At 42.1% G+C, this 23,317-nt stretch overlaps 1 protein-coding gene and 2 long non-coding RNA genes across 4 annotated transcripts; 2 read left to right on the forward strand and 1 right to left on the reverse strand.

Moving 5' to 3' along the window:
* Positions 1-1,420: 1,420 nt before the first annotated feature.
* On the reverse strand, positions 1,421-2,634 carry LOC130536818 (uncharacterized). Its single transcript, XR_008953477.1, has 2 exons — positions 2,495-2,634; positions 1,421-1,993 (listed from the first exon to the last, which is right to left on the reverse strand). It is a non-coding gene; the product is annotated as an uncharacterized LOC130536818 (long non-coding RNA).
* A 4,375-nt stretch (positions 2,635-7,009) lies between these two features.
* Positions 7,010-11,991, forward strand: chst6 (carbohydrate sulfotransferase 6). Of its 2 annotated transcripts, XR_008953281.1 has the most exons (3): positions 7,010-7,182; positions 9,384-10,975; positions 11,327-11,991. XR_008953281.1 is itself a non-coding variant. In XM_057051778.1 (2 exons), exon 2 carries the CDS (start codon positions 9,644-9,646, stop codon positions 10,847-10,849), a length of 1,206 nt encoding a protein of 401 aa, XP_056907758.1. In that variant the 5' UTR covers positions 7,010-7,182; positions 9,384-9,643; the 3' UTR covers positions 10,850-11,991. The 2 variants fall into 2 exon arrangements, 1 of the variants encoding a protein (XP_056907758.1); XM_057051778.1 differs by having other exon boundaries at positions 9,384-11,991.
* A 9,571-nt stretch (positions 11,992-21,562) lies between these two features.
* LOC130536122 (uncharacterized) lies at positions 21,563-22,114 on the forward strand. Its single transcript, XR_008953285.1, has 2 exons — positions 21,563-21,616; positions 21,931-22,114. It is a non-coding gene; the product is annotated as an uncharacterized LOC130536122 (long non-coding RNA).
* The last annotated feature ends 1,203 nt before the right edge of the window (positions 22,115-23,317 follow it).

Here is a 23,317-nt window from a genome sequence, read left to right on the forward strand (position 1 = left end):
CCGGGACCGGAAGCACGACCACAACAGCAACAACAATAATAAAAATGGCAAATTTGGACGTACAGGTTTAATTTTGTGTTGTTTCTTTTCCGCTGTGCACTCGAGAAATTTTTCTAAAACTTAAAAAAAAAAATCATCATTTACTTGAAGTGAATAAATGCTTGAAAATGTATAATAAATGTATAAACTCAAAAGTGTACCTGAAGATGGTTCTGTAGCTCAAAAGGTCGGGCAGAAGGTCAGATAGAAAACCATCTCTAGATTGGTCGCAAATTCTAGTCTACAGACTGTTAAAGCTGACAGAAACGATAGTAAGGAGCAGTGAGATTCAACTTTATGTTTGCAGCTAACTCATCAGGCTGATGGGTTAAGATAAAGATATCCGAAAGGCTCCAGAAACTTTTCTTGAATTGTTTTTTAACAGTTTCTCCTTGATTAAGTTGCTTCCAGTGATTTTGTTTCTTCTTCACCACAAGAGACAAAAACTTCAAAACAAATTCAACTAAACATGAATATAAAGCAACAAATATAAATTCAAAGCTGTCAAGACCCCCAGAATTGTAGTTTGTTATTTAGTAGTAATAATTGACTCTTTCTCACTTATTCTCAACAGTTTGTGTATCTTCACACTTCCCCTCATAGTTAGGGAAATGTTCTACTGTAGAAGAAGCAAGTGAAACTTAATCTCATCCGGATTCATTCAATGAGAGGATTAATATTTCAACAATGTTGTTCCGTTTTGGTGTGGTTTCTTCCAGGAACCTGGGCAAGTGCCGCTCCAATATTTCTAAAATTCTTCTCCGGAGTCATGACGTCATTCACAAAAGAATAATAAACATGGGAGGTTGCTACATGTGACATATTACTGTGTAGGATTATTAAACAAATTATAGTTGAAGAATGAGAAGGTCAATCCAAACACATCTTGTAAATCTTTGTAATTTACATTCATCTATTCAATGGGTAGAATATTTGTGTCCCGTATTGTAAATCAATGAAGGTGATAGTATTAGCATTGTTTGTCAGAAATGTCTTTCTTTTGGTTTCTTTTGAGAAAAGAACATTTTTGCCAATGAACAAAGAAAAATAATTGACTTATATGCTACGAGAAACGTTGTGCATAGTCGCTGTTGTATCACCTGAATCATTATTTAATCACGAATAATTGCCTATTCAGGTCCAGCCACGTGCCAAACAAAGAGCTCAGTAATTCAAGGCCAGCACTGCTGCAGCACCTTTAGAACAGCAGGATCACATTTCCTGCCCACCTGACTGCCATTCAGTCTAGATACACGCTATGCACAAGCACTTAGTGCACGTTCTGAGGACCTACTCGAATGGATCTGTGACACACTGATTTTGTCTGTCTTTGTGTACTTGTTTGAGGCATGTGCACTTAAAAAAGGGGGCGCTTGCTACATCTTGTTGTACATTTTATTATGACAATAGAGGCCTATTCTATTCTATTCTATTTTGCAGTCCAGGAAAGATCAAGATGGGACCCTTATTGATTACTAGATTATAATTAGCCATGTGCAGGGCCTCTTGTCCCAATACAACCTCCATAACTCTGGGGAGACCCATTCAGGTAAAATGGGTAAAACAGGGTTTAGGTAAAAGAGGGTGACATTCTAGGTTGTCTTGGTCTGTCGGCCACAGAAGTGGACCTTCAACCTCAAAGAAGCGCCAGCATCTGGGTCCTGAAGGAGGAGCCTTGGTTCCAGCAGCGAGTGGATCGTGTGTGAAGATCAGGGTGTTCTGAATAATTCATTTCCCATTTACTGTGAATTATATGCTATTACTGCATCTTGACCAACACCCCAATCCCAAACCCTGTTAATCTGATGAAGACCCAACATCCCAACATCTGGTCTTCAGAGCATTTCATTGTCGAGCGCAGCGCCTCTACCCGTGGAAGTTTGTTCCTACCCAGCATAGAGCACGTTTCCACATCTGAACATGTTGGCTACCAACCTTCGGATCCCTTCTGTCTCTGTAAGAAATGAACAGCAGATGGCTCAAATGGGAAAAAAAAACAATGCAGTTCCAGATTAAGAAAGTAACTAAGAGAAAGTGATATTCTAGCAACTATACATAGAATAAACATGCACTAAATAATATTGCTTATTCACGTGGTTTGACAATGCACAGGTCAGAGAGGAGAACCAAGATAGAAAATTGGACTTTCTAAATCTTAATTTACAGCTTCCGTATGTTTTCTATAAATTATTTTGTTGTGATCAGGATAGTTCATTGTTCAGGATGTGACTTGGTCCAGCATCTTAGACCTTAGTCATCCTCCTAAATCAGGCATGCCCAAAGTCCGGCTGTGACGGGTATGGTATGGACCCAAGTACAAAACAGTGTTATGTCATTAAAAACGCCCAACACAACCATTCGATTCGTGAAAAGTTATAATGTATTAATTCTTCACCCAGATTACAACACCATATTTCCCCCCCGTAAAACACTCCACTCAATTATAGGTCTGTACCACAGTTCCTTGATGCCTCCGTGCTGTGTGAGCGCATGCCATTCGTAGGTTTCCCACCGTTGGAATGTTTGCGGTCCATAAATGTCCTCCGAAAGCGCAATGGTGTGTCCGGAGGCCTCCATGAGTGAAAAGTTCAAAAGTAAAAAAAAAAGTATAATCTGAGGACGGCGTCCACGATTAAAACGTTTAATAATAATCCAATCTGGGCGGAAAGGTGTCCATCAGGTTGCTGCCAATCGGCCATATAGTTGAAAAAAAAAAAACAACCTCCCGTCCCGCTGGAGTTCTCCATGTTGATTGCCAATTAACATCAGCTGGGCACCTGCAGTTCGCGGGAACTTCTCCCTCATGAACCCCACCCGTACAACAAATGGGGAATATTATAAACAGTTTTTATCCATCCATCACAACAGGCAATAAACTGATGATCAGTTAACAGGTTTATTAACTGCAATCTGGCAAACAAAGAACAGTTCGAGGGCGGGGCAGTGGACTTGGTCGAGGAAGGCAAAAAGTCAGTAACCGGGAGGCAGGCAGAATCAGGCAAACAATCCAGAGTGAGACAGGCAGGTCGTAAACAGGCAGGGGGATTCCCAGAAGACAGGCAGGTAAACGCTGGAAGGTCATGCATAGCAGAGACAATATGGCACCGAGTGAGGGTGAGGCTGGAGAATATATACTGGTAGGTGAACTGATTGATGAGTGAGGGCAGGTGTGTGATCAGTGAGTGAGGGCAGGTGTGTGATCAGTGACTGAGAGCAGGTGTGTGATCAGAGGGTGTGGTGTGAGCAGGGGAGTGGAAAAGAACTGAGTCCATGGGTTGAAGCAGGGTGTGACACCGGCCCGGGGGCCAATCACGGCCCGCGGTAAGATTTCATACTGCCCGCAACTTCAGTCTTACAATGTATTATTTATGGCCCTCTGGCACTAACAGAATAAATAAATCACTAAAATGTAATTCCTCCTTTCTTGTAGATCTTGTAAAAGACAAGAGCAAAATTTACTTGTTTTAAACTTGAATGATAACAGACAACTTTGCATTACATTTATCAAACTCATGGAAATTTAAGGTATTCCATACAGTTCAGTGTTCAATGTTATCTGACTCTCCAGATATGAATTAAAGGCAGAATTGTGTTTTTAGAGTTGTTCACGTCTGCCTGAGTGGCTTATATTTGGTTACACTGCCATTTGAAAAATAAAGAGAATTGTGACAATGAAAATTGTTTTAGAATAGTGTACATTTGCATGTAACTTTTCTGGTTAAAAAAAACATCAGAAGGATCTACTGGCCCCCGGACATCTTCACGTTATCAAATCTGGCCCTCTTTGCAAAAAGTTTGGAGACCATATCCGATTGCTGTCTGTGGTTGTTGCTACCTGTGAATCTTTGAGCTACCAACGAAATCTAGTGATTTTGTCCAATAGCAACACCTGCAGTTCTGCTTTTGGTTATTGAAGAAAAAACATTCTTTGGATGCAGCAGATGTTCGTTATCTGTTTGTTCCTAGTGATGTTAAGGTGTTGATTATTGATGGCTGCAGCCCCTTTGCAAGTACGTACGACCTTGAAAATGTTATTGGAAGCTACCGTGAGAGAAGCTCTAAGTTTTCAAAGGCTTGCATTTATTTCCTTTTTGGCTAACTTAAGCTATGAGCAAAATCTCAATTTAGTTTGCAGGTATTAAAGCAGAATTTGGGAATGTGTCTACAGATGGTCTAAGCAGAGAGGCAGATCTGCCCTTCACAGGTGTTGGATGGTGCATTATTTTCTTAAAACATGAAAAAGTATCTTCCTAATGAGCCAACGTGATGTATGTTTTGGTTGTGCTTCTCAAAACACCAAAAAGTAATTGCAAATTCTTGTCAGAAAAGTACAACTGAGCTCAGTAACTCAAGCTTATCCACGTTGTGAGTAGTGTAATATCGGTTGTAATAATTAGGTTTGCCAATGGTTGATCCCATATGGTTGCTAATGGCAAACCTTATTAGGAAGACATCACCATTACCAGTTTCCTGGTAATTACTTCTTTAACTTATTGCATCCACCTCCGACCTGGCTTCTGGGAGACTATCAAATTTGCCTGGGTCCAGCAAGTCAGCGTCCTCATCATTTCCCTCTGGGTCTTTGAGCGTGTGTTTTCCAGGACCAAATTGATCTGAACCTTCTCCCCGAAGGCAGGAGGCTGAAGTCGGGGTGTCAGTTATCCTCAACAATGCTGATGGCTCTTCGGGTGAGGCGGGTGTGGAAAATGATTGTGAGGGAGCAGCAGCGCACCAATGGCCAATCTTACTGGCTGCATTCACTATGCGTTGCAGAGTGTTTCAACAGGAGGCGGTGCAGCCTCCACACCACACAGTGATGCAGCCCGTGGTAACGCTCTCAATGGTGCCTCTGTAGAAGGAGCACATGATGGGGGGGGGGTTGCTCTCCTTAGTTTGTGGAGGAAGTATAGGCGTGTCATTATGTTTCAAGCACAATGGAGTGGCACCTGTAATTTCATTACATATTTTATATATATTGTAACAAAAAAGTTATTATTCTGATAACCTTGTTTGGATTATCATGTCCAATTGAATCCATTTTGTAATTTTTATTGTGGGTTTATATTATTGTTTATTTATGGCTGATTGTCTTTTTTAGTGTTATCTTCTCTTGTCAATTTAAGAATTTCTGCCTTTTGCTTACGTTTGTGTTTCCATTTTCCTCACCTGGGCCATCCCATTCTATTATAATGCATCTGTTTCTGCATGTTTCACTCCTTGTGCTCTCCTCCTCCAATATGTTTGTCAGCTCGTGGGTTTTTGTATCCGTCCAGCCTCGTATGCATCAGCTCTTGAGTTAGCTACCTTTGGTCTGATCAGCTACCTGATCCTGCTCCTGCAGAGAGCCACAGGCCCATTAGTGGTCTGGCACCAATGGCCTCTGTGGCAGCTAGAACTTGGTCTACGCTAACTCCTGCTACCTCAGCAATCGTCATTATTTGGGAATTGGTTCAACTCCATGACAACATTGTCTGGTGAGATCATGCTCCTTGCAGCAGTGTGACAGAGCTTTCTTGTGCTCACAGTCCTAAAAGTCAGCAAAAGAACAGCAATAGATCGTTGTCCTTCAGTCTTTTGTCTCCCATTGCCCCATCATGCAATATACGTCCCACAGTCAACTGTTATTACCATGGGAATGTGTTCCACTGCAGATGAATACATCTAATTTTGGAGACGTAGTTATCGTTAATCTGAATATTTAACTTCCCTTATATTTTAGTCTTTAATAAAGTCACACATTAATGTGCTGTATTCATGCTGTATTCATGTTGCACCTCTTTTGCAAGAAAAGTCAAACAATCCTTCGTACGGCTCAAATGCACCATTGATCATTAAAGAAAAAATGCTGCATAAAAGTTTATATAATGATGGCTGAGGTACTTAAATTAGACTAATGCTTTCCATTTTTCCTCTGACTCAATACTCCAGGAGATGGTCATTGGTTTCTCTGTGTGTGTGTGTGTGTGTGTGTGTGTGTGTGTGTAGTTCTGGATCAGTACCACTGCATGAGCTCATTTAAGCTGGGTTGGGTCATATAATAGAAGGAGTCGCACCCTATTTGCTCAGCTATACAGCTAAACACCCATCTCTCCTCAAAATGTCCACCTATATTACCAGTGCACTTTAAAAACGTTTTTAAAGATCTTTTTTTAAGTCCAAGAAGCAGTCAGCCCTCAGTCTTGAATGTTGTTCGTGGCAAATTAATTATTTTTTTTTAATTCTGTCTCACTTGTGCTGTAATCAAATTATTTATTCTCTGATTACTTAATTCTAAGAAATCAATAATGCTTCTTCCAATTATTATAAACAATGCTTTATTCTACTCCAATAGCATACTTTTACACATCTAATACTATATTTAATAAAATTGGATGTGTAAATGTATGCTATTTGAAAGACACTTAATAATGCTGCAATTTACTTTATTTCATATACAATATGAATGCATTATGTGTGTGTATGTGTGTCTGTGTACACGCGCACTTGCAGCAGAATGCTTCCACACTGTTAGAACCTTTAAGAATGACTATTGTTGAAATGAGAACTTTTTAGCACCTTTAAGTGATTCCACATCAGTGCCCCGGGGCAACGTTCACCCCCTCCCCTCTTCTGTCTTCATCCAGCAGGCATTTATTGGTGACCAAAGATCTTTGGCTTTGGCTGCAAATAGCCGATGGTAGGATATGAGCCCAGCTCACACAGGAACCAGATGCATCCCTTTTCCCAGGGACAGTTGTTTTCTACAGCTGACTTAAAAGACCAGTTCAGTCACCCTTAAACTGAGGTCTGAGTTAAAGCAAGAAATACCTGATGTGATGCACCCCCCCCCCCCCCCAAAAAAAAGATAGATAGATAGATAGATAGATAGATAGATAGATAGATAGATAGATAGATAGATCGATCTAATCGACCCTTCAGACCCCGCCCAGTCAGATAGTATCTGCGCGTTGAGCCACGCCCCTCACTGGGGGGCTGCAGGCGAGCAGATTTGCCCGTCAGCGGGGCCGCCAGCCACGTCTCAACTAGCGCTTTGTACACAAGAGGACGGCGCCGAGCAGCGGAGGACACAGTGGAGGACACAGTGGAGGACAGGACTGCTGGGAGCCGGAGCGTCGCTCACCGTCTCTGGAAAGGATATCAAAGGTAGGACAACAAGCAGGCATTCCGCAACTTTCTCTGTTCACCCGGTGCTAGTCTCCGAGGGACCGGTGGGTGAAGCCTGGCGGACGCACTTTTTCCAGGGACAACGTCATAGCAAATTTCGCCCTTTCTACCCTCAAAATTCAGACGCAGATGGGAAACTCACTTTAATTTGAGCGCTAAATGGATCAAGAGCAATTTAAACGTTAACCCAGCTGGATCGGGGTGAATTTGTTGGTCTTAAAGCCCGAAAAGGAGACCCAGAGAGCTCCGCAACACCCCATTACGGTCCCATTTACACTGGGACACAACGGAACTAATCTGGAAGCGGGACGAGGTGGCAACATTAATTTACTGACTGTTGAGTGTCCAAGTTTAAATTCTGTCCTTTATTGCTGCATCAGGCGCACCACTGGAACTAAAGTATAAGGAAAATATTCCACTGATTCCATTCAAATGTCCAACCAGACACAGTTGGTTTAGTACCTGGAACTATACGTTTGTTCTATGTTAGTTCATCTAATCAGTGTCAGTGTTTTCTTAATAAATCAAAATATCCAAGTGATGCACAGATGTGTGTAAAGGTGGGACACAGGTGTGAGCCGCCTGTGAGCTCTTATTCACCTTCAGGTTGGTTTTCCTAAATGGATGCGTTAATAAGGAACATTCTGTCCTCCAGATCAATTAAAAATAAACTCCTCTGAGCGACTGTCTGTGCGTTCAGTTTGTGACCATGATTACTCCTGTATTACTACTGAACCCTGCAAGAGACAGAGGTGTTGATAGTGGGGTGTGATTCACAAGGGATGATTTAACATCCCAGTAAACACGTGATCACTGTGTTTATTCAATATCGTGGTGACAATATTTTGGTATTTGCACATCATTGGGTTATTTACAGTTTATCAGGTGGTTGTGCTGCTTGCTTGATGATTACATGTTAAAAATACTCCAGCCCAGCTTCATTGTCCCAGTTTGCAGCCATTGTCTCCAATGTGTTTCCTGATTCTTCTAAAGCTTATTCAACCCACAAGACAGATCTGCCGGTAATAATTTCTGATAGTAATAAAACATGGACTTTGTGATCCCTTCCACCCTCCATACCAATTCACAAGCGTTCATTTCAATGTGTCCCATGAACACTGCACGGATGGTTCAAAGTAAGAAATGGGAAGCGTGTGTGAAGACACGGGGAAGTGGGGAGAGGACGAAGGATCTGTCATTATCTCTGATGTTTATCTTTGTAACCCAAGGGCGCGAAGGTGAGAAATTCGTGTCCGGGCTTGTTCAATAAGCATAGCACATTACGCCACGTTTGGATCCCCCTCAGTGAGCAGCTCTGGCCTCTCACTGGAAATGGTGAAGGACACCCCGTTTGTTCTGGTCTCAAAGAGGACACGTGTGGACGCTCAGTGGAGACGGTTATGATGGCTGTGATGAGGATAATGCTGGTTACTTAAGTCTGTCTGTCTGTCTGTCTGTCTGTCTACAGTGTACATACGTATGTGCGTGTGTTTGCTAACATGACATTGACAAAAATGCTGTTTCCAGGCTGCTCTACACCTACTGATCAAATATTTCTGCTTCTTTCTTGCTGATAATTCCAACACCAACATAGATGAAAAGTGGTTGCTGTATGATGGATAGATGGACGGATGGAGGCTGCAGTAACCCCCCCATAACAGGGCCAACACATTTTTCAGTTATCATTTTTATAAATAAAGCTAAATAAATATGCGACACAGGATGCCCTGTCTGCGTAAATGATTCCCCATTGTGTCCCGTTTCTATGGCAACAAGTAGCTAATTATTACATCGTGCTGAATACACAAAGGATTACTATTTAAACTTTATCCCAACTAATCATATTTAAGGAAGGTTAGAAGCCTCGTCATGAAAAATTACAAGGTTGTTATGGGCATAGTTTATGATCATGGAGAGGGTCGGTGCTCCCAGAAACTCACTGACACTGTAAAACGTACAGGAATAAACTGCGATTGTAAAACATTTTGTATTGTTGGTTGACTATTTTAAAATTGTGCTGTCCTCTGACACCAGGATCCTTTCTTATGGTTAAGAAATCATATTTTACTCTAAAGTAATTTAATTCAAAATGTGATATGACATAATAATCACAAATCTATAATTATAGATATATGTTATTTAAATAAAAAACAACAACAGTAATGTTCTCCTCTTTCCAGAACGAGCATCAGGAAGCCCCACAGAAGACAGAAGAGCTCTACCTGAGGAGCTCTACTGAAGAGCTCTACCTGAGGAGCTCTACCTGAAGAGCTCTACCTGAGGAGCTCTACCTGAAGAGCTCTACCTGAAGAGCTCTACCTGAGGAGCTCTACCTGAGGAGCTCTACCTGAAGAGCTCTACCTGAGGAGCTCTACCTGAGGAGCTCTACCTAAAGAGCTCTGTCTGAAGCCCCTGGGACTGAATTGGATCCACATCAATCATGTTTCGCTGCAAGATGAGCATCAGCACCTTGATTTTGCTGGTGACTCTTCAGGGCGCCACCGTGATGCTGCTGAGCGGCTGGTATTTTCAGCTCAGCCCCTGCGCCTCCGTGCCCTCCAATGGAAAAGTCCAGGTTCTCCTGCTGTCCTCGTGGCGATCGGGCTCATCCTTCCTCGGTCAGGTGTTCAGTCAGCATCCATCGGTCTTCTATCTCATGGAGCCCGGATGGCATGTGTGGAGCCAACTCCCCAAAGTCAACATTCGGATGCTCCGAGTAGCGGTGAGGGACATATTTCGGAGTATATACCAGTGCGACTTTTCCGGAATCGAGGCCTTCCTCCCAGAAAATCACAACGTATCCGATGTGTTCATGTGGAGCCACAGCAGAGCGCTGTGCTCCCCCCCAGCCTGTTCTCTCACACCACGTGGGGAGATGAGCGATCAGCCCGAGTGCCTAAAAAAATGCGTCACTAAGGGTCTGCAAGGGGCCAAGAACGCATGCGACACTTACACTCACGTGGTGTTAAAATCCGTGCGCTTCTTTGAGCTTGAATCCCTGTATCCGCTCCTGCAGGACCCCAACCTCAATATCCGCATCGTCCACCTGGTTCGAGACCCTCGAGCTGTGGCCAGATCCAGAGAGCAGTCCGCCAACGCGTTTGTTACCGATGATGCAATCATATTGGAGAACAGGCGCATGCCAGCAGCGGAGGTGCTGTATCAGGTCATGCAGGAGATCTGTCGGAGCCACGTGCGCATCAGCGAGAGGGCCACCCTGAAGGCCCCCCCGTTTCTCAAAGGCCGCTACAAAATGGTCCGCTTTGAGGACCTGGTGCGTGACCCACTCCGGGAGATCAGTGGGATCTACAAGTTTGTAGGTCTTGATATGACCAAACGACTGGGCCAGTGGATTTACCAGGTGACCCACGGCAAAGGCACGGGCACCAAGAAAGACGCCTTCACCATCACGTCAAGAGACGCGGCAGACGTGTCGCAGGCTTGGCGTTCCACGCTGCCGCACCACAAGGTTAAACGTGTGCAGGAGGTGTGCCGGGGGGCCATGACGTTGTTGGGATACAGGACTGTGAGCAATGAAAAAGAACAAAAGAAACTCGACATAGACCTGCTCATGCCTCAGGAACCATATAAGTTCTCCTGGTTACCATCGAAGATGGAACATCTAGCTCAGAACAGAACAAGATAAATGATTAAGATCATCAATATATTCTTTTACAGACTCCTTTGGCTGTTTAAACCTTGATTTCTCGTTTTAAAGTAGTTATTTAAATCATTTTTCCACCCAGTGACCGACCAAGACCTTACAGGTGAGGTGAGTCAACAGTATGTAATTGAACCAGAGTCACTGGAGATTTACACTTTAGTACTTGTCATCTGTATTCCTATTTTTCCCCATTTTCAGCCATTTGTTGTGCTACGTTTTCACAATAATTTTTATTATATTCAGTGTAGATCGCAGGTGCACTTTTATCAGTATATTTGGGGTAGATTATTATTATTATTTCTGAAACGTATCCTTGTTTAAACGTTGAGTTGGGCACCAATGGTCAAAGCTGTGAAGCAGGAAGATTATTTTATCATTTAATGTTCCTTTATTTTAATCAAAACCTTCATTCTTTCCAAGCCCTTTGATGCCCTTATTTCCTTTCTTTTGTTTGGACAGATTAAACCAGGTCAAAGCTTTGATCATTTTGCTGTGATTGGCGGAGATCTCGAGCGTTGCTGTTGAGAAACTGCTGATTCACGAAGGTCAAGATTTTCATTCGTTAATCAATGCAAATTTTTTAAGCAAAAATCATATTCGCAATCATGGGATTTAATTTTGATTCTTAACGGACATCAATCTACCTGCTGAGCCACTGTTTGGACACAGATGCGTTATTGTAATGGAGAGAATTTAAAGAAACTTCTAAGATGCACTATCACTGTTTTATTATTATGGAACACCTGTATTGACATTGTGCAAAGCGGTACGTAAAGGGCAGTGAAACTTATCAGTTCAGTTTATATCGAGAATAATTTCACTAATGGTAAATTTCTATTTATAAACTAAAAATGGCATTTTCCTCTTACTTTAATCGCGGTTGTCCCTTTATCCAGCCTGTGAAGCCAGTTTTTAGCATCTTGTAACAAGTGATGTTTGAAATAGACGATTACCAGCAAGTATGTTCCTGACTTTCTCTCTGTGGTGGTATTTGTCCCTTAAAATCTACCATATAATGCAAACTAATTTGCTATTTTGTCAGCTTTATAGGCATTTTTAGAAACAAAGAATGCTTGAGATCGGATTATGTTGTAATTAAAGCAATAAATGAAGGTGTAAAAACATTCCCCGACTGTTTTGAAGAAAGACTCTTTTCCTACAATGGAGATCATCTTGATCTATAAAGTTTCTGGTTTCATCAGCAATAAATGAGCATTGCTGCTTCTCCCTGTACCTGTACTTTAATTATCAACACCGGTTGTGAGTTCATGACGGGTTCCTGTCCCTGTCTCCTCGTTCTGTCTCTCATACGTCCTCTCTTTCCATCTTGCCTTCCTCTTCAGAACGTCTTTTGTGTTCCCCGCGCTTCTCTTGCAAACGTGTGCAGTGTGTCTGTAATAGAGGAGCGGGTGGAGGCAGTGGGGTTGAGATTTCCTTCCTTATCTGTGCACATCAAGGTTAGCAGGCTGAGCAAAGGAATTCCAAGCTTCTCTACCCCAGCAAAACCAGCTACAGCTCCTCCCGTATTCATCTCAGAGGGGATATTTAGGTCTGATCCCTTCTGAATTTACCACATTTGTGAGGACCTGGAAAAACTCCATTGATATTCCACCAAACTTCCCGTTAAGTTTGCTCACAGCTTCCCATCATGTTGGGCATCTTCAGCTTCAGACAGAGGTGCCAGCACCCACCCAATCCCCCCTGCTGCTCCCTTGACCAGATCAGCTCAGCACATCGTCCCACAATGTCCCAGGCCCACAGACAGAGGAGCCGAAAAAGACCTGACAGTCTTCCAGACTCTTGCAGACTCCCACACTGTTCATGTTTGTTTTCAACAAATGTCACGTGTCAACTACCCTCTCGTCCCAACAGGAGACTGTTGATCAGAGATGACACTCGCGGGGGGACCCGGGGGCCCATCTGAGGCGTATTTGTTAATGTTGTGACATCTGGAGGGATATTTTTTGGAGCGCTGTCCACACTGTCACACTGTTTATTTTTCCCTCTCCACCTTTCACGACCACGAACATTCCACTTTCTGCATTTTAGGACACGACATTTAATAGCACTTTACATTCAAATACTTTTTCTTCTGCAGACATTTTCATGAGCGTTATACAGTTATCGTAATGCTGTTTTCCTAAAATGAGTTGCGGAGAACCACGTCAGTGGTTCAAAATGAGGGTCTGCACTGAGGCACGCTGTTGCCTATCTTCGCAAGGTGTGTGCGTGTCCACTGGGTTGATGCCAAATGGTCTTTTATATCGATATAATCCATACTTGAAGGTGTGTGTATCAATACTATCTTGAACTTTCTGACAAAGATTAATTGATGGGACCAGTTTGCACGTGTACGAGTTTGTTTGCTTCATTTTGGTGTGTGCATATTCTGTGTGCTTATTCTGTGTGTGTGTGTGCGCGCGCGCGCTGCAATGACAGTTCAGTGTCTTTCTGTATTTCAACCAGCAGATAGCGCAATAGGCTGAGCCATACTGAGAAATAAGCAGTGGACCGAGCATTTATGTATATAAACTGGATGTATATAATATAATCTCTATTTATGTAAGTACTTATGTATTATTTTCAGTCTAGAACTATTTTGATGATTGCTGCCCTTCCATATGCCTGCAAAAGAAGAGTGTTTGCATGTGACTCTTCTGAAATACAAAATATAATCTAAAATATATGTACGACCAAAACTCAGCATGATTGCATTATACTTTATCTTATTACACACATAAGAACAATAATGAATAGCAGGTAATCTTTAAAATCGGAAGTAAATAAATGTCGTGAGCCATATGGGAGTTTTTTAGTGTACAAAGGGCAGATTGTTCTTGGTAAGATGAACCAAATGGCCTGGCTGAGTTCAAAGAGCTGGGAATTCCATCATTAAGCTCTCCGTTTTTCCTAAAAGACGTGCAATTTTCAAAAGAGTGGATTCAGATTATGTATTAAATTTTAATACATCTGAATCCACTATTTCTTTTAATATTTAAAAGATATTAATCATGTGAAGAAATTTCGGCGCAATATCTCTCGTGTGAATGAAAGTGATCCTTTGCTCCCACCTAGTGTCCGGGTCACTTTTGCGAAAAGATTTAAATAATCAGGTAAATTGTACATGTATTTGCTAGCAAACATTATCCAAATTGCCTAAACCTTACAACTTATTTTATTATATGAAAGTTATAGGTCAATTATAGTCGTAACTATTACTTTTTGGACAATAATATGACTTCTGGGGACGAATGTAAAGGACGGTTTTCGTTCATTTTATGAGGATAAACAAAAGCATTGCTGTCTTTAATTGGATGAAATATAGTTTTGATGTCCCACAGGTCACAAACACTCAAAAAACAGACCCATAAGAGCTGTTATGATGAGAAATGACACCAAAATCATTGACATATCATAGGTGTGAAACTGTCACAAAAGTTTGATTCAAATTGCTCACAACCAGTGATAAACTGAATGTCTGATATTTCCTTTCCTCATTCTTCCTATGGTCATTATTGATGTCGCTGTTAATGCATCACTTATGTTAGCAATGACGGTGACCTGCTACCTGCTAGTGTTCTATGAAGGAACAGGCTTTTGAGATATGAGAAGCTCCTGCTGGACTTCTGTTGTCAGTGATACACGTATGTGCTTTCTTCATGTGTGTTAACACATCAGGGCTCTTTTATGACCTGCTTTTTTAAGTCTCTTAATAGCTTTTCCCAATAATGACAAGTCCATGAGGGGAGCACTCAGAAGTGAAGTAGGCCGCTCTCATCTTTTCATGCACGCTTGAATGGATATCTGATGGTGTCGCTGGATCATTCATATCAAACCACAATTTGAATTCTAGATTTCATATTTAAGTGATAGTAGACAGCATTTTTTCTGCAGGATTTATTTTATTTCTGTCTAAAAATGGTTTAAAGGGAGACATGTTTTTCAGCTTACTGTGGGGAACAATTCTGCTCTAATGCCATAATTCTGCTATACTACACCAATCTGTGCATTATGAACATGGAAACTGTCCAATCAATAAATCCACACCATAATATTCTCCGTTATTCCAGTCTAATCAAACAAGGTTCAAGGTTCACTTAGACAGGAGGAAGTTTCACATGCCAAACCCTAAGGACTAAATCAATGCTTTAAATTCCATTACAAAATATACACCACATGTCAACAATCATTTGTAGGTAACCATTGTTACATAGCCTGTAGACCTCAAAGAAAATGCTCTGAAGAAAGTTTTTAATGTTGCAACACTTCTTAGGACACTGAGTCTGTGATGTTGGCACCACTTCAAAGGATCTCTTATGTCCACACATCAAACAGGAAGCCTTCATGTTATGTAGGGAGCAATAAAAGGCAAATAAACACATTGGTGGCACCATGATGTTAGATGTGTTAGATCATTATACCAGTTGGAAACCTTATAATCCACCAGAATGGCAACAGGACATCGAGGAGTCAGCAAGGTAACACGCTTCACTCAGGATTCACTCAAACACCACCCTGGCTTGTTACCATTTATTTAATTAGGTCACTGACTGTTGATTATTACAGTCTTTGTATTTGTATTTTAATTTAAACTGACACTCAATGACATTGTGAAAGCAATGTCAGCGTACGTTTCTGTCGCTATAGTATATTTGATTTACTTATTACTTAGCAATCTCCATAAGAATCAACTCTAAATATCAGTCAATAAAATCCAAACATGCATTGGAGCATATCCCTTTATATTCCATTGAAGTACAGACGACATTGGATTAAAGGGATTTAAAACAAGAGTGCATTTGTTGTAAATTGTCATTGTGCTTCTTCACTCAGTTGTTTTCCAGAGCTCTGGATGACGTGAGGAAATCGAGAGGACAGAGCTGGAAGAATGAAGACAGGCTGAGCCCCGTGTCCAAGAAGGAGCCGGAACATTGGAAGCTGCAGCAGCTACGGGAGGAGAACCGAGGAGAATCTCTGCAGGAGTGCAGGAGCTCCCAAAGAATGCAGCGATCAGAAGAGAGCTGGCAGCAAGAGATCAGGCACCTGAAGGAACTTCTGGTAGAAAAAGATCAGCAGATCTGGAGGGTTGAGCACGAAAGGAAAACGTTTGCTGAGGCTCATGTGGACACCTTGGCCCTGCTGAGCAGCATGCAGGCTGCGCTAAAGCAGGAAGAACAAAAATGTGCCAGTCTCCAAGATCAATGCTGCTAGAAGCTGGCTGATCAGGAGCTGAGACACCAGATAGAGCTCAGGAATCAAGAGGAGGGATTCCGGAGGGAGGTCTGTGAAAACATCACCAAGACCAAACAGATGGTGTCAGTGAGTCAGTGAGAAGACGACGTTCAATCTAATGAAATTCTTCTTTAGAAGATAAATGGACATTCTATCATTTTTACATTATTGTGCTAAAAAACACTTGTTTGCTTTAAAAATGGTATAAATGTGATTGTATTCATTCTTTCTGTTTTAATCAATAAAAATAAAGGTTGTTATTTGTCACATCACAAAATATCCAAAACTAATATCTGACAGATGAAACCAGAGCTATGCTCCACCTGCATGCAGTTCCTCAAGCGGCCACTTAAGGTCGCAGTCGTAATACACCTTTTAGTGACCGATCTTCATCTCTGATCGATTTTGGGCAGTTCTGTCGAAAGTAATTTGAAATAAATGAAGAAATGACAGTAAAAGCTAGAATATCGGGACAAATATGGACCGAAACAATGGCGAATCTTATTACCACCACTGCAGACAACAAAGTTCAATGCATTCAATGCTGATTTTCTAAATAATTTTATCAATAGCGGTTTAGTTTCCTTCTGCTTCACATGAGCTGCAATGTCTGCAATGTTGCAGTTTAGGATGCAAATAGGCTGTTTAGTTTTTGGATCTGTTTCAAACGGTTTTCCACAGCTTCTGATTTGAAGGTTGAGACAGGAACCGAACCGAGAGGTTAAACTTTGGTCGTGACGTTCTCTCCAGGTTTGGATTATGAGACAGCCAGAGGACGCTTCTTCTTCAGTGACTAACGTGTGACGACTCAAACAGGAAATTAGTACAACAACAGTTGCTGTTATTTTCAAAATAAACCAACTATTCATAATAAAGAATTGCTCTTGAATCTAAATTCATGGAAAATTAGCACGTGTGCGCAAAATATAGTTTTGAAGAGTCTGGGTTGTCGAGCTACGACAGCGGGTATGCTGTGATGTCGCCATAGTTGGTTACCATGGTTTATTTTGAAAAAGAAAAATGCCGGAAGCACCTTTTTAAACACGTCAGGCTCGATTGCGCCTTAATGACGTGCAGGTGATCTAAAAGACACGTGGTGGACTTGGATTTTTGAATTAGCGAAGACGCCTCAGAAAAATATGTAGGAGTGAAGGAGTTTAAGTGGTTCAGATCGGCTTCTGAAAACGGGTGGTTTTGACCCGCTAATGAGCTCTGCTCAAAGGAGTATCTTAAAACTGAGCGAGGTAGAGGTTCTGGTAATGCGTGGCGGTAAATCACATCGCTCAGTTCTTGGCTGAAAACCAAAACCTTAATGTCGCACAAGTCCTTGAACATGAGGAGGAAGGAATCCCCACTTTCAATATTCTGGTACCTATTATCCATAAACTGAGATGTGAGACTATTTAGTATCACCTCTACTGAATCGCTGATAGCTGAAGTCTCCTGTGAATGTTTTTTCTTTATGTGGATCAGCCATCTTCTGAATTTCCCGAGAGACTTCCTTTTGGAGCTCCTCAGAGTTGGGAATATCTGCAAGAAGAGGATTGATGATGTCACTCAACTCATCATTGATTTTACTGATTGCCTGTGAATGTGGTGATTCCTTGGTTCCTTTAGATGTTGAAGTTATGCTTTTCCATGGCCGAGGAGCAATAAAAGTTTTGATCTTTATTGAGAACTTTTGGAAAAGGTGAATAAGTTGGTCGGTCAATGAATTTAGTATGGATACAGGTGACTCCAGCTTTTCCCACAAAGTGGGGGAAAACGGCTCGTTTCTCAGTGCCCAGAAAAGCTAAAATCATGAAACTTGACACGGTTATATTTCAAAGTCTTGCGGTTCTAACGAGACCTACCTCCATAGGATGGCGGTAGGTGGTCCACATCAGCATTTGAATACGGGTGGTTTTGACCGGAGGTCTGTGTGTGGGAGACGTGAGGCAGCAGTGGGTATGGGAGGGGCTGCACAAAATGGCGCTCAATTGCCTTGGTGGGCGGGGCAACAGGCAGACATTGAGGGAGGGAGGGGGGCGGCCAGATGGTGAGGCCTCACAATTTCTGCAGAATTGTCTAGAATTTTCATAGTTTTTTCTAATCATAATTTAAAAAGACAAGCCTTGGCATCTGTATGGTTTCTTTTTTTCCAGTATTTCCTTCTTGTATTTCCTTCAGTATTATTCTTGACTTTTCCTTTCATTGTCACAAGTTAACCTTTCATTTCTGCTGTCCGTCAAAATCAGTGACCATCTCTTTAACAGGCTTGCTGTAATATTTGCTAATGAGTCACTTTGGGGCTGCCATAGTAACAGGCAAATATCTAATTGGTCTTTCTTTTGAAGATTTTGCAGAACTTATAGAAGAACAGAGCAATGTCCAGAGTGGTGGTTCAAGTTCACAAAATTCAAAATTTTATTTCCTATAATTTTAAATCTAGATCTACTGTTTCTAAATCAAGTCTCAGTTCTCATTCAACTCCAAGATGGCCACACAGTGGTCCTTTTAAAGGTGTGGCTGCTCCTGCAGCCTGTGGGGTCAGAGGTCCATGTATTAACCTTATAGTGTCCAAAGAGCTGTGCTCTCCATTCCTCACAGCTCCATCCAGTGCCCAGGTGTGGAACTACTTGGAAAAAGGCTGTTAGTCCTCCAATTCACATAAGTACAAACAAACTCCGGCCCGATGAACTTAGTTCATCCAAATTCATTTCAAATCAATCAAGTAATACAGTTCAATTCAACTTCAAATCATTATCATTCAGTTCAAGATTATATAAGAGTTGAATTGGTCTTCTCACCATTTTCTTGCCGGGCAGTTCCACTGAACAGCTTCTTATTTGACCATCTCTGCCATGGAACCCCTCATGCACTCGTCCCATCTTCCCAAGCTGTCTGGGTATCATGTGGTCATGTACCAAAACCACATTGTCTACTTTAATGGTGGGATTTATTTTCATTGATTTTAAGTGAGCCAATTTCAGTTCCATTAAATACTCCTCCATCGGTTCCAGAATCCATTCAATAAACATTCTCTATATCTCCATCTCTTGTTCAGTTCTTTTCTGTTTCCTTGTGCAACGTTGACTTCCTTTACTGTCTGTGGGGGAAGGGAGGTTGTACGTCTACCCAGTGGTGGGCTGTCAGGGCCTGCAAGGCCTTCTCTGCTGGCCTAAAAATATCTGAATCACAGACTAATATAAATAATTAATTTCAAAATATAATTAACATCAGTCAAATAATATTTTGTCCATTAATATGTATTAAATAATTCCATATGTATTAAATAATTCCAAATGGTCTGTCCGCTTCCTTTCATTGCCAGCCCCCTGGTTGTGCTGCTTCCAGACGTGTATTTTCATATTCAAGCATTTAACCAATCACATTTCAGCCACTATTTGTTGCCAGGGTCAAAGAAATCTGCCTGGAGGCCTTCACAATCAGTTCTGCAGGCCCTGTAGCATAAAAAAAATGTCGATCAAACTGTTGCTTCAACCAATCAGATTTTGAGTTGGCGACACCAAGGCCTTCTAGCAGGTGTAAGAAACATCAGCGTATTCACACGCTTTGATTGGATAGTCAGAGAGTGTACTAGCTAGAGCTAGCAAACTGCATCTGTAGCTGCACAAGCAAAGATATTGCTGTATTGATTTAATAGCTGTTTTGTCAACCCACAATGGCTGAAGTAGGAAAAGAAATGGATTTGGTTGCAGATTTACTGTCAAAGCCATTTTCAAGACAGACTTTTCAAGAAAAGCTGGACATCGTTAAGCAAGGTCGGGCAAATCCGAAGCTAGCAAGCCTGTCGCAACCGGGAAAAGGATTTGTCCGCCAATTTTAGTCCGCTAACTACGAGCGGTACTCCTGGCTCACAGGCTCCGAGGAACGCTGCAAATTGTTTTGCTGGGAGTGCTTGTTATTTGCCACTGATCGACATGGTGTTTGGAGCCACACTGGATTTGTAAATTTGGCTTGCCTAACCAAGGCAGCAACGAGGCATCAAAGCACTGCCAGACACTTACAAGTGACGGTGCTTTCCAAAACTTTTGGGGAAACCAGAGTGGATCTACAGCTGAGCGAGCAAGTGCGCAGGGAAACGGAGCTTCACAATGAAAAGGTGAAGAAAAATAGGGAAATCTTAAAAAGACTGATAGTGTGTCATTTTTTGGGGCAAGCAGGAACTTTCATTTCGGGGGCACGATGAAAGCGCTGGATCCAAAAACAGAGGGAACTATGTGGAGCTTCTTTCTGTCATTGCTGAGAGCAACACGGATTTACATTATACACCTGTCCACTAATAAAGTGTTTAGTGGGACGTCGGGCAAAATACAAAACTACCTGATCACTTCTATTGCTGAAGTGATGGGGAAGAGATCAGAAGGGAAGTTAATAAAGCACCGTTTGTCTCTGTTATGGTGGATGAGACGACAGACGCGAGTAACGCAGCGCAGCTCGCACTGGTTCTGCGTTGTGTAACGGACACAGGTGTCAAGGAGCGGTTTGTCAGATTTGAAGATGTTACCAGTGGGAAGCGAGCCGATGACATTGCAGGTCTTATCATCCGATTTTTGGTGGAAAATGAATGTCTGGGTAAAGTTGTGGCACAGTGTTTTGACGGCGCAGCGGTCATGTCTTCTGGATTAAATGGGGTGCAGGCTAAAGTTAAGGAGAGACCACCTTTGGCTTTATTCATACACTGCTATGCACATCGGCTCAATTTAGTATTGACTCAGGGGGCGTCAAAGCTTAAAGAATGCAAGATCTTTTTCGCCCACCTCAATGGCCTTTCTGCAATTTTTTCTAGATCGCCTCGGCGCACGCAACTACTGGACAAAATCTGCCAGCGGCGTCTCCCTCGTGTGGCACCGACACAGTGGCAGTACACATCCAGAGTGGTCAATACAGTCTTTGAGAAGAGAGATGCTATGAAGGAACTGTTCCATCACATTCTGGAGCATCATTACGAGTATGATGAGGACTCTGTGCGCCGTGCTGATGGATTTAAAGCACGTCTGGATGATTTTGAGTTTTGTTTTTTGCTTAACACGTTTAATGGCATTTTTGAGTACTCGGATGTGCTCTTTTCAATACTACAGGACAAAAAACTGGATGTACAGTTTTGTCTGGCAAGGGTGAAGGAGTTTTGTGACACCGTTGAGCGAGAGGAGCCGATACGAGGAAATCTATGAGGCTACTGAACGCACTGCGGGCGCTCCGAGCGCACAAAGAGGTCCAGCGCAAGATCCTCGTGCGCACTACCTCCAACTCCACGGCAGGATTCTGGACAATATTATTTTCAGGATCACGAAAAACTGATCTTTGTCACCCTCCTCGATCCCCAGAAGTTTCGGGAATACCAGAACAATTTCCCGCATGCAGCCTTTTCCAGCCTAGCACAGAGCCACGGAACACTTTTCGATCTGCCTCGGCTGAAAACAGAACTGACTGTAATGTAGTCAAGTAAGACGCCTCAGTAAGTCAAGTTTCTCTGACACGGAACAGCAAGCGCAAAGTGCCTAAGTGCTTGTGGTACGTCAAATGTCCCAAATGATTGTGAATATCTGTCCAAATCTTTCACTGAAGTTTAAGCCATTAAGCTATTGAGCCATCTGCTGGATGGAAAAAATGAATGCAGGGCAAAGCGGTGACGGTCTGTGGGTGTAGTAGTATTTGAACACACAAGTGATGTTATTTGTGCGATTAGGTGCAGTCAGAAATTGAAAAGATGGCGGAGGGAAGGTAAAGAATGCCATGCCAAGGGCCTGTTGTTTCTTGCTGTATTTGAGGAATAACATTTGTTGTGCAAGAAAACAGTGATTATACTGTCATTGGTCCCTTTTCAGGTTCCTACACTGTGGTGGCTCAGAAGACTTTGCCAGGTGTCTTGGAAATGGATGCATCCTATGTTTGGAAATGAATAAAGCACTGACTGATTAAAGAGAGGTGGCCACGTCCACTGAAGAGCAAGAACACTTAATTTACCAATGAGCGCTACAAAATAAAAATTAAAAAGCTGTGGCCATGACCTGTTGACAGCCTTATTATTTATTTTAATGGCCTCAAGGTCCTGCATTGTATGGTGGTGGTGTGCGTTTCCGCAGTATGTATGTCTCGGGTGTGGACTGGAAAGTCATTCCCGTGCGTGAAAGAATACAAACACACATGTGCATTGTATTCAAACAAGCATTTATTGTCAAGTGCAGTCAATAAAACACTCTGTCCAATTTTTGCTTACACCTGGAAATGAGGTCCCAAAAGAATGTCCACAGCCCCTCATTTGCCCGCGGGATGGGGATCACTGTCCTTGATGATTTTAAGACTTTAAATACCAAACTCTAGAACATTTAGAACATAAACTAAGTTCCCCCCACCCTCCAAGGTAATTGAGCGCCATGTTGTGCAGCCCCTCCCATACCCACTGGCTGTGATCTGCTCCACCCCTCCCTCCCACAAGCAGAATCGCGAGCAGAACCACCCGTTTTCAAACGCTGATTTGGACCACTAAACGCATTCTAAGTCTAGCGAGGTAGGTCTCGTTAGAACCACAAGACTTTGAAATAGAAAAGTGTCAAGTCTCATAATTTTAGCTTACGTAAAAACGTCGAGGTAAAAACAAAGCTTTTCTGTTTTTCCCCACTCTGTTGTGCATTGAGTTAAGAGGAGCTTTGAACATGTGTTGAGCTCCTTTTTACAGAGTTTTTAACTTGGTTACCTTTGATCCTGGTTATGGTACCTTTTATTTGCTTTGATCTGAACAGTGTAATATTTAGTATTATGCTTAAATGCATATAAAACTTTAGAGATAAGGTTTAAGCTCATAGGTTATTGTTTAACAGTCCCACAAGATTTACTGTTAGCTAAAGACAAGAACAATTATGTCGTCACTACAACAGACAAGTGACTTTGTTCTAAACATTATTCACCCACTGATCCGGTCCTTCCTTGAAAAGACGACCACAGAACAATGGAGATCATTCCTGTCAAGTTCAGCAGATAATGCCACTAAAGTTTTAGTTGCAGAGTTGATTTTAGAAATTATTGCGGCTCTTTCCAACTCTTGTGTAGCATCAATGAAATCAGGGACACCTAAGACTGAGGAGCATCTGATGTCAGAGCTGGAAGTCTCTCTTCCTCAAACATTTTCAGAAGCTTTGGGAATTCCCGACGAGGTCGACAACATCAGTTTGAAGACCCTGACAGGTGTAATTCAAGAGGAAGTCAAAAACAACC

The sequence above is a fragment of the Takifugu flavidus genome, chromosome 13 (genome assembly GCF_003711565.1).
Source record: "Takifugu flavidus isolate HTHZ2018 chromosome 13, ASM371156v2, whole genome shotgun sequence".
Lineage (NCBI taxonomy): Eukaryota > Metazoa > Chordata > Actinopteri > Tetraodontiformes > Tetraodontidae > Takifugu > Takifugu flavidus.

Bases quoted from the DNA above. Each gene is read 5' to 3' on its own strand.
- chst6 (XM_057051778.1), top strand. From the start codon at position 9,644: ATGTTTCGCTGCAAGATGAGCATCAGCACCTTGATTTTGCTGGTGACT.